At 35.4% G+C, this 12,870-nt stretch overlaps 1 protein-coding gene across 1 annotated transcript in view; it reads right to left on the bottom strand.

The window, feature by feature from the left end:
- The window catches only part of DNAH14 (dynein axonemal heavy chain 14), a 238,523-nt gene that overhangs the window by 50,854 nt on the left and 174,799 nt on the right, over window positions 1-12,870 (bottom strand). Inside the window, exons 64-68 of the mRNA XM_070957448.1 lie at window positions 8,677-8,802; window positions 8,316-8,410; window positions 7,741-7,900; window positions 6,831-6,962; window positions 4,241-4,336 (exon numbers count right to left, since the gene is read on the bottom strand). Coding sequence (XP_070813549.1) covers window positions 4,241-4,336; window positions 6,831-6,962; window positions 7,741-7,900; window positions 8,316-8,410; window positions 8,677-8,802 — 609 coding nt within the window. The remainder of the gene's footprint in view (window positions 1-4,240; window positions 4,337-6,830; window positions 6,963-7,740; window positions 7,901-8,315; window positions 8,411-8,676; window positions 8,803-12,870) is intronic.

The following is a 12,870-nucleotide window of genomic DNA, read 5'->3' as shown; positions in this document are numbered from 1 at the left end:
AACGGAAGTCGGCAAATGGGCTGTTTCTGGCCTCCGGAGGGCCTCCAGGGAAGTGGGGAAGACTGTTTTTTCTCTCCCCAGGCTCCTAGAAAACCTCTGGAGCCTGGGGAGGGCAAAAAAACCAGGACTACTAGGCCCACTGTGCATCACATGCCAAAAGCGGGGGGAGCATGGGTGGGTCGTGCATGCGTGCGTGGGGGGGGCAGGATACATAGAATTATGGGTGTGGGCACACATGCACGCAACCACCCCGCATTCCCCCAGCTTTTGGCATGCGATGGCAAAAAGGTTAGCCATCACTGGCCTAGACATTGGTATTTGAATATAGATCTTTTTAACATTTGTATTTATTGTGTTTTAATAACCTAGGGTAAATATTAATAAATATTGCTAGGCCATTATGATATGCCATATGGTAAATAAATAAATAATGAGAAATAAACACCACAAACAGCAAAGCAGTTACAATCTAAAACTAAGAAAATGACAGAAAAGTTGCCAAGTGTTTGAGTGTTCCAGAGCTTTTTGATAGGCAAGATGTGAGAGATATGTGTTTTCTGCATTTATATTATCTTTGTTTTCTTGATGTTAAGGTGCAGTCCAAATTTTTCATTTTCATCTTTGACTCTCAGGTTTAGCCATTCCAGATTCTCCTTGCTTTCCACGAGCAATGTTGTATCATCTGCATATCAGAGGTTGTTGACAGTCCTACAACTGATTTTAATCCCAATGGTAGATTCCTCCAAATCTGCATTTATCATAACTATTTCTGTGCACGTTGAATAGTATAGGTGACAGGATGCAACTTTGACAAGTGCCTTTTCCAATTCTGAACCATTTTGTGTCTTCATATTCCATTCTTACAGTGGCTGCTTGATCAGAGTACAATGACTGAATGAGCTGGATGTGATGTGGTGATTTTCCAAGTTCTTTGAGGCAATTCCAGAGCTTGTCATGGTCAACACAGTTGGAGGCTTTTGTGTAATCAATGAAACACATGTAGAGGTCTTTTTGGTATTACTTTGCTTTTTCCATACCCAATGTAGATTGGCAATATGACCATGCATTTCTCTTCTTTTCCAAAGTCCTGCTTCCACATGAGCAGTTCTCTGTTGGTGATTGGACTCAAATGTTGCTGGATTATCTTCAAGAGAATTTTGCTCACATGTGGTATCAAGGCTATGATCTGTTGTTGGAACAATCTTTTATATCACCTTTCTTTGATATTGGGATAAATATTGACCTTTTCTATTCTTTTGGCCATACACTTCATACACTTTGGCAAAGTGCTGTCAGTGTTTTTGTTTGCAGCAACTCTGCAGGAATTCCATCAACTCCTGTGGCTTTGCAATTAGGCAACTGGTTGAGTGCCCACAATCCTCCTCCTCCTCCTTCTCCAGGATATCTGGTTCCATTTCTGGTAGGTCAGCTTCTCCTTTTATGGCTTGGTCTTGTTTTTTATTTGTGTAAAGTTGGTCTGCATATTCCCACCATCTTTCTCTAATTGCTTGTGGTCATGCAATTCCTGCCCATCACGTCTCCTGACCATAGCCTTTCTTGCCATAGAAGTGTTTCTGGTCTTCTTCACATAAGTGAAACCCTCGTCCTCCAGTTTCTTACATTTATCAGCCCAATACTTTTCTTCATATTTTCTTGCCTCTGGAACATTGCATTTAGTCTTTGATTTCTTCCCTGTTACCAATGGCTTTTGCTTTTCTTCTCTCTTCTACAGTCTCTGTTGTAGCTTCTGATATCCATCTAGCCAATTTCATTGGTTCTTGTATGTAATATGTTCTTGGGCTATTTCAGTGATGGTTGTTTTTATTTCCTCCCACAGGTCATCTCTTGCCTTTATGTAATGTTGAGCAGTTCAAATGTGTTCTTAACTTCAACTGCATATGCTAGGGAAATCTTAACATTAAATTTCTGAATCATGGGTGTTTGTTTGATACTGCAGCATCTGAATTTTACTGTGGCAGCTAACAGCTCATGGTCTGACCCACAATCTGCACCAGAGAATGTTTTCATGGTGAGGATGGAACCTCTCCACTTCTTTTGGCATAATATGTAATCAATTTGGTTTTGAAGTTCTCCATTTGGTGAAGTCCAAGTGTATAATCACTGCTTGGGTTGTAATAACGTGTTCATTATTCTTAGCTGTTGTTCATGGATAGCCAAATCAGATGTTCTCCTGCCTCATTTTGTTCACCAAAGCCAAACTTACCTGTGATTTCTATTTCTTATATTTCTGCCAATAACAACTTTATTTGGTGTTTGTTTCAGTTTCCTGAATTTCAGCATAGAATTCTTTGATGTTCTCTAATGCTGAGTCCACAGTGGGAGCGTAAACTTGCAGAATTGTCATGTTGCGATATATATTGCCATTATCCTATCACTGACTGTTCAAAAACTTTCTATGGTTCTGCCCACTTTTTTATGCAGCATGAAACCCACTCCTCATCTTCTGATGGTATCATTGCCAGAGTAGTATTCAATATGACCATCAGAGTTGAGGAAGTCATAGCCAGTCCAATGAATTTCACTGATGCCTAGTATATCATGATTAAGCCTATTCACTTTGTTTTTTAACAATGTTCAGCTTTCCTAAATTTAAGCCATTGATGTTCCATGTTCCTAATTTGAAGAACTTTGAACAGCAGAGAGATCTCTTTTCAGTAGAAGTTGTGTCAATTGCTGAGGGGGGTATTAAGATTTACCCCATCTGCATCATGGATACTCCTGTTACTATGATAGTCTCTTTGCTCTTCCCCTGTAACTCCCCTCCTCCACAGGGGACTCATTTTTCGGTAGCATCTTCAACATCTTTGAGTTGATCCATAAAGTTTTTTACCACCACCACAGTGAGGTATGGTCAGACTTTGGGTGTGTGTGTGACCAAACATAATAATAATTGTATGTTGCAGGATTCCCAATTACTGTGGGCAACGCACAAGAATCAAACATAGGAATTACAATAAAATCAATATGATTAAAAAAAATTGCAAGTGCAATAAACCAAATGGTTTATTCTCACTTTACTGTGCGAAAAAAGGGGAGGGGACATATGTACTTGAACTGCACATTTGTGCCACACATCATTACCAGTGGAAAAATAGTGAAAATTGAAGGCATCAAGAGGTCCTATCGAAATAACATCAAGATGAAGAAGATCATTACAAATACCTGGGCATCCTTCAGGCAACATCAAGCACACTGAAGTCAAGAAGAAGATTAGTAGTGAATACATCAGTAGAGTGAAAGTGACCTTAAAATCCAAATTGCAATTCTAGTCATTAGATATACAGCTGGAATAGTAGACTGACTAGCTTCTGCTGAATTTTATTTTAGATTAGGATAAATGAAATTAAGATTTTAGATTAGGATAAGTGAAATTAAGGTGAAAAAGGTGTGGAAAAATGAGGAATACAAACTGTTGGTGTTGAACAAAAAGAAGTGAGGGCCATGAATAAAAGTAGAAGTACCTCTAAATAGATGTCAGAATGCACTATGCACCAAGCAATTCTGTTGCTGTGGCAGCGAAAGGAAATAGGAAGCACAGTGAAAACTATTTATTTTATGCATGTGCAAAGAGGGTGGGACTATCTCCCACCAAAAGCTCAGCTCTACATCATCTTCTGAATGAGTCTCTATGCAAGAAGTTATGAATGCTCCAACACTGGAAATTTTTAAGAAGATGTTGGATAACCATTTGTTTGAAGTGGTGTAGGGTTTCCTGCCTAGGCAGGGGGTTGGACTAGAAGACCTCCAAGGTCCCTTCCAACTCTGTTATTCTATTCTATTCTATTCTATTCTATTCTATTCTATTCTATTCTATTCTATTCTATTCTATTCTATTCTATTCAAGTGGAGAATTCATTTAAATAAAGTATAGAGATCACTGAAAATAACTGATCATAAACTATTTAGGATAATTTAGGACTCTTAGATAATTCTAGAAACAAACTATTTCCATCACTATTTCTTCACTCTCTCTACTCAGACTGAAACACTTTCAAGTACAATGGTGAGAGAAAATGTCATTTAGAGCTATGATGTGATTAATATACAATATATAAACACTGAGAGATAATATATTATTCTAGCTAATAAAGATGACTTTATCTTCAGCAAAGCAAATATTTATACTAAAACAATATGGATTACTTAGATGCATATACATTTTCTATTATTTAACAAATTATGTAAATATGATCGCATATGTTAAAGACATCTATTTTACCAGGGCTAAACATCTTTGTTTTTCAGCTAATTTACTAAGTGCACGATTCAGTAATTCTTCTGCTTCCACTACTTTTGCTTGCTTTGGATCTACAAACTAAAAAAACAAGGTATATTTACAATTCAATATGAAATTGATAATGTTAATAGTTTAGAGGAAAATGAAATAACTATTACAAATGTCTTGATATAGACACATTTATTTATATATGACCAAGTAATAATCATTATATTGATATTTCTAACTGCACTTGAGGGATTTTCCTGAAACCAGCATCTCTATGAGAACTTCTTTTTAGTGTTCAGTTTAATTTTCTACCATACTTATTTATATTGTGACATCTTTATATTGCATGTTCTCCTGTCCTGACCACTAGCCAGTGATGCATCTTAAAGAAATTTACAATCTGATGATATGACAACACAAGCAAACTGACCAAATAATCATAACTCTCTGTGACAGTCTGTGCTGAACATCAATGATAATTTGGCTGTTTATATTTCTCTGCAAATCTGTAATGTAATTATAATGTATTAATACAATTATTGGCACATAATTTCACTATTCATTAGCCTTGGTAAAAGCACAAATTCTGGGGTGGCTTTGAGTAGTAAATGTATATAATCTGTCATGTAGTAGGAATCCTAATCATTTCACATTGCTCATAATATAATGAGTGTTTCTCATCTCTGTATGGCAATATTCTGATTCTTCTGAATCAAAAGAATGTGAATGATATTGAAAGTCTGTCTAGGTTTTACTCGTCTACACAGAGCATCCAGAGTGGTTTCATCTGGCTAGTCTTCAACTATGCCTACTGGACATGGGAACCAATTCAGAACAATTTATGTCGTCTTTGATTATGGAATAGGGGCCAAAAGTGAAGCTGTCCTATTTCAGAAATCCTTCTCCCTTCCCATAAATCTGAAGTTGTGATCAGTCATTACTTCATTTACCAACTTACCCCGGAGGAAAGACTTTGATCAACTAGTGTCAGTCCTAGAAGGTAGACCAGACTAAAAAACAGACAATGTGTAAACCTAAAGCTACTTTTATCAGAATAACTATGGTAACAGAATTTTGCAAGTCTGAATGTGGTTCTTTCCTCTTGTATAATTTATCTGATCATTGTCTTGCTAATGAAACTTCCTTCGGTCCTTCAAGGACATCTTCTATTTATTTATTTATCAAATTTCTACACCACCCATATAATCTGAGTAACTTTATATTCTCTACACCTAGGTCCCAATGGGTTAGGAAGGACAGACTAGTTTTTCTCCCTTAAATTTAGGAAAATCTATAAGGATTTTTTTTAGGATGAAGATTGCTTTAGAAAAGGAATTTTTTAAGGATGAGGATTGCTTTAGAAATGACCTTGCAATGTTAAGCTAGTAGGTAGGTACTCTTTACAGTTGAGCTTCAAAAAGGAAAATTTGGAAGGTGTTTTTTTTTTTTTTCCTGAGGGTGAAATGACCCTTTAGTCTTGGAAACTCTTCCACAACCTTTCTTTCTGTTCTCGTCCTGCGATCCTCCTCATAACAATCCTGCAGAGACAGGACAGAAGCAAAGAGAAAATACCCTAGAAAACTAGGGGGAAGAATCCAGACAGGAGATGGAAAATTCCAGGAAGAGATTCTATATAATTATTTTAAATGAGGTATCAAGATCAGCTCCTGAATCACTATCTGTTCTCTGCAATCTTGAAATGATGCCAGAGATCCTTTTCCACTAGGATCCCTGTGGAAGAGAAGAACATACAGGGAGTCCTTAACTTATGACCAGTCACTTAGTGACTGTTCGAAGTTATGACAGATTTGCATAAAGCATTAATGATCTGATTTTGAAGTTACAATAACCACACACGCACAACATGGTCATGTGAGCGCATTTTGGGTGTTTGACAACCAACTCACCTTTACAGCTGTTTGCAGCATTCGGCAAACATTTTATAACATTTTTTGCCAGTTTTCAGTGTTTATTTCCAACTTACAACTATAATTCTGGACTTAATTATGGTCATAAGTCAGGGACTACTTGTATTTATATTAACAACTAAACACTTTTAATAGTTGCAGTGACATACAGTTGAAACCAAGTTTTGAGACTGACATGTATGAATCTCTTAGAACAGGAGAAAAGTTGCTTTAACACTACTTTCTTAATGAAGAGATAAGTTGACCCATTTCTTGTCAAATCAATCTTCTAGAGACTAAAAGGTTACTTTAAACTATCTTCTGGTTATGAGAAATGGAGATAATGAGAAAAACAATTCAATTAGTTGCCTAATAAACTATTAAATTAGGATTGCTGTATATTTTAGGTCTGCTTCCAGGCCTACCTTCACTGAGCTGCCTGAATCCAGGTACATTTCTACATTTGTTTTATGGTAGAAAATTAAAATAGCAGAAAAGTAAATAAAAATAAGAAGACAATTGGAATTGTTCTACCTCTGACATTCTGAATAAAAGACTTTTAACAGAAATCAGCAACGTATTCCAGAATTAATAGAATATTTTCCCCTTATAAATACAATCTGTCAAATATGATGGATTGTTTTAAAAACTATTGGAAATAACCTATGTAAATATACCCTTTTAACAATATGATAGTGATCCAGAGCTAAAATCCACTGGCATATGGAGCAACATGCAACAGACACAAGTCCCACTTTCACTGGGCTGAAATCAGGCGACCTCACATATTTTTTTAACTGCAGAAAAACCTAAAATGAATACAAAATAATTAATTATAAATAAATAAGTGTAACAAATACACCTAAAATTCTTCCATATCTTCAATCAATAACTAATATCTATTTATTTGTTTTTTAAAATAATTCCATTGCACTGAATTTATCAAGGAAAGGAAATTATAAACTGCACAACAATATATCTTCAAATAATAACAAAAGAAAAAGGGAAGAGAAGCAAATAAGACAATGAATAATATTTCAATAAAGATTAAAGACACAAAAACAAAATAATGGTTTATTTTTCAATATTTGAATTAATCAATCAAAGTGAAATATTTTACTATGCATTTAAAAGCTATCAGAGATAGTTCATTAGATATGAACTATAGACATAAATATGAACTATCTATTTCCAGATAGAATTCTACCACTGAGGCCTTTGTCTCAAACTCCCACCAACTGAATCTCTATATAGTGGAATGAAAAACAGCTGTCCTGTGATGAATAACACAGCAAAAAGCAATGTAAATAGATGAGGAGCCAGTTTTTCACAGGATAATTAAGACTGTGAAAGATTAAACCAAACTTTGCAGAATTTGAGAAAATTTGACTACAATGTATTAGTCACATCTGTTACATTTAAAAGATATTTTACAATCTGGTAAGGAAAAATTAGTTGGATTCTGGTGGCAATGAAACCCCAAGCAGACTCCAGGAAATGTGTTTCATTTTTAAAATCTCTTATTTGAAGATTTATGTATACAAAAGCAGAAAAACATTCAATCTATTTGCAAATGAACTCTTTTACCTTTTCTGGTAAATTATCTTTGTCAATTGTAATCAATTTTTTAAGGAATCCTGGATCTGAAAGTAATAATTTTGCTGTTGCCCAGTTTGGTTTCTTTTGAAGAAGAATACAGACTGCATTCATAACAGTTAAAACAAGTGAAGGAGGATGAGTATATACTCTGAGTTATATAGAAAAAGAACACAAAATATATTATATTCAAAATCATTTTTTTTTTTTGCCAAAACAACCAGATTCACATTCAGTTATCAAGATACAATATTTTTAGTGATCAACATGAAAATGTTGCCCAAGGAATGTAATGCATATTTCTGAGATTGCAGTTTAATATAAAAATGACAAATATTATGAAACATTCCAAGAGCAATTTTCTATTGAGATGACTGATTTTTAGGGAATCTATTGCTTTGGCTGTATCTTACCATTCCTGCTAATAGTTTCTTACATTAGCAAGAATCAGGATATATCAATGTAAACTGAATATGACTAATGAATATTGTGTTTACTAAATTAATGCCTTTTGATGACAAGAAATCCTCAGCTTAGAAATCCTTGGAAATAAGCAATATATTTACCTAACTTCTGCAATGTGATTTTTGTCAAGTGCATCAAGAGCACTAAGGGCCTTCTCCAAAGATGGCAATACAGTATTGAGTTCTTCTGTTACTTGCTACAAAAATGAAGAAAGGGGAGAATTTCATTTTTTATTCACAGGATATACATGTACAAATACTATTTTTATATACAAAATTATTTAACACAAACATGAGCCCTTTTTATAGAAAAAATTAATCTCTTGCTACCGTGTGGAGGTCCTCCAGATTTTTGGACTCCAGACATAGTAGCCCTAGTTTTTTGGGAGGAAAATTACATTTGATTGGAATAGTTGGCATGCTTGTTATGTCATCAAAAGAAGTAACTTTGAAAACTGTGTACCTTAGCATACCCTTCCACAATTTTTGTTTCCGCAGCCATAGTTTCTTCATCCTTTTTAACCAAAGTTCGAACTTGCTCTACAACTAATGCATCTTTGTGAAGTTTAGCTACAAGTGCTTCTATTTCCTAATGAGAAAATAGTCAAATATTTTTATGGTACTCTCTGAAAAATCATGAATCTAAAACTTTAGCAACATAAATCCTGCAAACTACTTTCCAAGTCCATTTTTATGAAGATAAAAGAAAATGAGGATTTTCTTATGGGTCAGATCAAAAGATCTTTATTTCAGCTCAATGTTTCAGCAATGGATGGCTACAAGATTCATTTATTTTTTATTAAACTTCTTAACCAGAAGTTTAACCCTTAACCCTTCCTCACAGAAAATCTTGGTATAATTAGAATAAACTTTCTATTGTCTATCATTGGACTCATTTTTATGCACATCGCCTATTGTGATGAATAAAATAATGAATCTATCATTTACATGTATCTTAAAAAGTTATCAAATTAATCTCTATCACTATGTTTTATGGAAATATATTCTAGAAATTACTGTATGGGAATCAATAACTGTCTCAATGCTCTGCTCTACCAACAAACTAATATTGGTATTAATACAGCATCAACTTTTCCTATTTCAAATTTTCAATACATCTTAGAATCTCTGCAGTGTGGCAGTTTATAAATCTCATAGCTAATATAATATAATTAGACGTTACACTTTGGAGCCCTGCACTGTGGCAGTGGGAACACCTCTAGTTTTATTCTCCATCTTCATTGTCAGAAATTTATACTAAAGAGACTTTAGCTGATTGGAATGATACCATATATTATAGCTCATGTATAATTTCAGAAGAAAAATTAGCTATTAAATAATCATTCTCTGTATAGCTTTCCAAGTGGTCATCCTCAGAATGGTCCTCATTTGGAGAAATAAGAAATAGTAACATTCATAATTTCTCCCCATTTTATAATTATGGTATTTCCTATGAGGAAACATTACAATTGTAGATTTTTAACTAATGCACAATGCAGGAGGTAGGGATGGGGGCTTAATGTATATATGATATGAAAAAAAGTGGTTCAGACAGATAAGAAGAAATCTATCACACAATGTGTAGATAACTGGTGAAATTCACTACCATAATAATGGCTAGTAAACTGGATAGCTCTAAAAGATAATAGACAAATTCATGGAGGATATAGCTCTCAGTGACAATTGACATGATGGCTATCAGTAGTAGTATCAGTAATAGTATGCTTCTTAATGACAGTTGCTAGACAACAAATGGAGGATTCTACTGAGCTTTCCACTGAGTTCTGACTGGTCACTGTAGGAACAAAATGCAGTACCAATAAGGTCTTTGATCTAGTGTAGCATGGCTCTCAATGAAATTCAAGGCTTACTTAGCTCAGATTAGAAACTCAGAAGCAGAATATGACAGCAGAATATAACTTTCACAGCCCTCAGATACATAGATTAATTCCAAAAATTACATCAATGCTGTCTGTAGGGTTTTTTAAAAGTCAAGATGGGAGTCCGTGGTAGCTCCCTAAAGAGGGAATGGAACTTCCTCTTGGGAGAAAGTTTATCTTTATCTTAGTACCCTAATTATGCATTGAGTATTCTTAGCTAACCATCAGGAGTACAAGACAGAAGAAAGAATTAATTGGGGGGCACTTTAGAGGTAGTGGACCTGATGGATTTATAAATCTTCAAGAAGATTTACATCCTTCTCTACAGATGACCAAAGAAGGTAGATTGACATTAGGTCCCAAGAGGCCACCAAACAAAAACATATGAGTTTTATTATATCTTATATTGAGCTTTTATTACACTACATCTTCTTAGTAACAATTAACTTCTTTTTACACCATGCCTTTTCCCCAACTTTGGAATTTAGTGGCTTTACATTTACAATTTATGATCTACAGCAGCTTTCTTGGCTCTACAAACAGACTTGTTTATCTTTTCCTCCCATTATTTTGGTCTTTTACAGTTTATAAAAGTCAATAAAAGTCAAGGAATAGTTGAAGTGGGAATCATAAATATTTTAGCTTGCGTTCATGTGGGAAATCCAAATGAGAAACTAAAGACTGGTTAAAAAATAGTTTAGATTTACCATAGTTGTAGTTAGTTCCTTTTCCTGACTTAAATAATTATACAAATATTTGACTATACTAATTTGGTGGTGATTCAGTATAGAATTATTTTACATGTTTCATCAGTTATTTTGTTGTATCTTACATTTGCTCAGATTATATACTAACTATCTTATATTTAACTCCATGTTTTACTTCTGTGGATATTATTCATTCTAGATTGCTTTGCAGAATCCTTTTGAACATATTATACTTGTTGCCACAAGAGGGAACTCTTATCCTAAGGAATATTTATTTAGTCTTTTCATTGCAGTAAAACTTTAAATACTATTTCATACAGAAACCAATTGGATTTCTATTGTAGACATAATTTTATTTTACACATCTGGACTCATCTTAATTTTACTAAATTTCTGTATTTTAATTTATTTTTATAACTTTATTGAATTTCAATAAAGAAGGCTAGCCTGATGGAGCAGCCTTAGCTGGGTTGATCGGACAAGTGACAGACTGAAGCTGAGGGAGGCAAACCACAGCTGCAGCAAGTTGGCCAGGAGGTTCCAGGTGAAGATCAACAGTAGCTAACACCTATTATCAATGAGGAAGAGGTAGAGTCCACACCTCTTCCTGATCCAAGGACACATAGAGCAGAGAGGAGACAGGCACAGTCTAGGTTAGCTATACTACTCAACCTCGCCTCTCATGAACAATTACACTGGCATTGCCTGCTTAACCTCAGCCTGAAGACTTGAGTGTTGCTGAAGCAACGTGCCCAGTTCTGTGCCTTGTGTGCTCGTGCTGTGTATCCTGGCCTGTTTGACTCCTGCTTTCCTGGATTTTGTATGTGCCCATAGGATTCAGTTACCCAGTGACTCTTGCTGTACTGAGCTTGGAATCCAGACCTGAGCAACAGGGATGCTTTCTGAAGACTTGCTTGGGGGGGGGATCCCCTCCACCTGGAATGGACTGAAAATGGAGCACATGGAGGCCAAAAACAGGACGTGCAGAGGCCAAAAATGGGATGCGTGGAGGCGGTGATAGGCGGCAGCAGCGATGGGCGGCAATCAGCAGTGCAATCTCCATAATCTGGAACAGCTGATAGGCGATATTCTGGGAGGCAGATCCAACCGCCAATCAGCTGCTCGTGCTAAATCAGGCTGTGCTGAAGCTGACCAGGCTGTTTGCTGCAAGGAGGCAAATTGTTGGGAGGCAGAAGCTGAAGGGTGCGGGGGCGGCGGGGCAGGCAGGACTTTGGCAACATTCGCTCTATAAGATACACAGACATTTCCACCAGACATCTTATACTCTTGTATAAGTGTAGTATTCTCTGTTACTACACACGGTGTGAAGTTAGATTATCTCCAGTCCCTGCCTGTGCTAGTGAACTATGGGTGTTTTCAATTTTTATGGATAATTCAAGCTGCAGTGGATATTTGTTGTATAATCTCCTAGTTTGAAATATCAGTTGCAACATCTCCTGCCAAACAAATAATTTGTTTTCCTTTTGAGTTGCCAGTTATGAACAGTTATTTTGAATGTGAATCTTCTCAATGCCTTAACACTTTAAACTGTTTTAAAGATCTTTTTAGTGTTCTGTGTGGTTTTTCTGTTGACCACTCAGAGTTCTAAGTATCATAACTAAATAAATAGATGAATAAATAGATTTTTGGTCTGTCTCCCAAGGAGGGGGAAAAGGGACTGTTGCGATATTTTCAGGATCAGACTCGATAAATTATTTAAGAATTAAGAGTTCAAATATATCTCTCTTTATTTACATAAGGCATTCTATATTCACTGAATATTCACAGATAGAAGCACAGAATGAACGTATGCAGCTCCTTATATATACAATGGGTGGAGCTAAGTATGGGAGTGGTAAAGTATGAATACATTAAGAAGTGAAGAATAAGTTAACCCCTGACACACTGTTCATGTATTATTTACATAATGGAGAATAAGGCATTTACTTGTGACAAATCCCCCTCTAAATGCCGATTTGATATATTACAACAATTACATTCAGATTCAGAACAATATAATACATGTAACTTAGAAGTCAAGTATTTATGTTGTTTAGATGGCAAAGGCTT

Source organism: Pituophis catenifer, unplaced genomic scaffold, assembly GCF_029215685.1.
Source record: "Pituophis catenifer annectens isolate HBS135680 unplaced genomic scaffold, rPitCat1.0.hap2 SCAF_1, whole genome shotgun sequence".
NCBI classification, from domain to species: Eukaryota; Metazoa; Chordata; class Lepidosauria; order Squamata; family Colubridae; genus Pituophis; species Pituophis catenifer.
The sequence above is the reverse complement of the archived record's forward strand: the minus strand, read 5'-3'. Positions and strand labels throughout refer to the sequence as shown.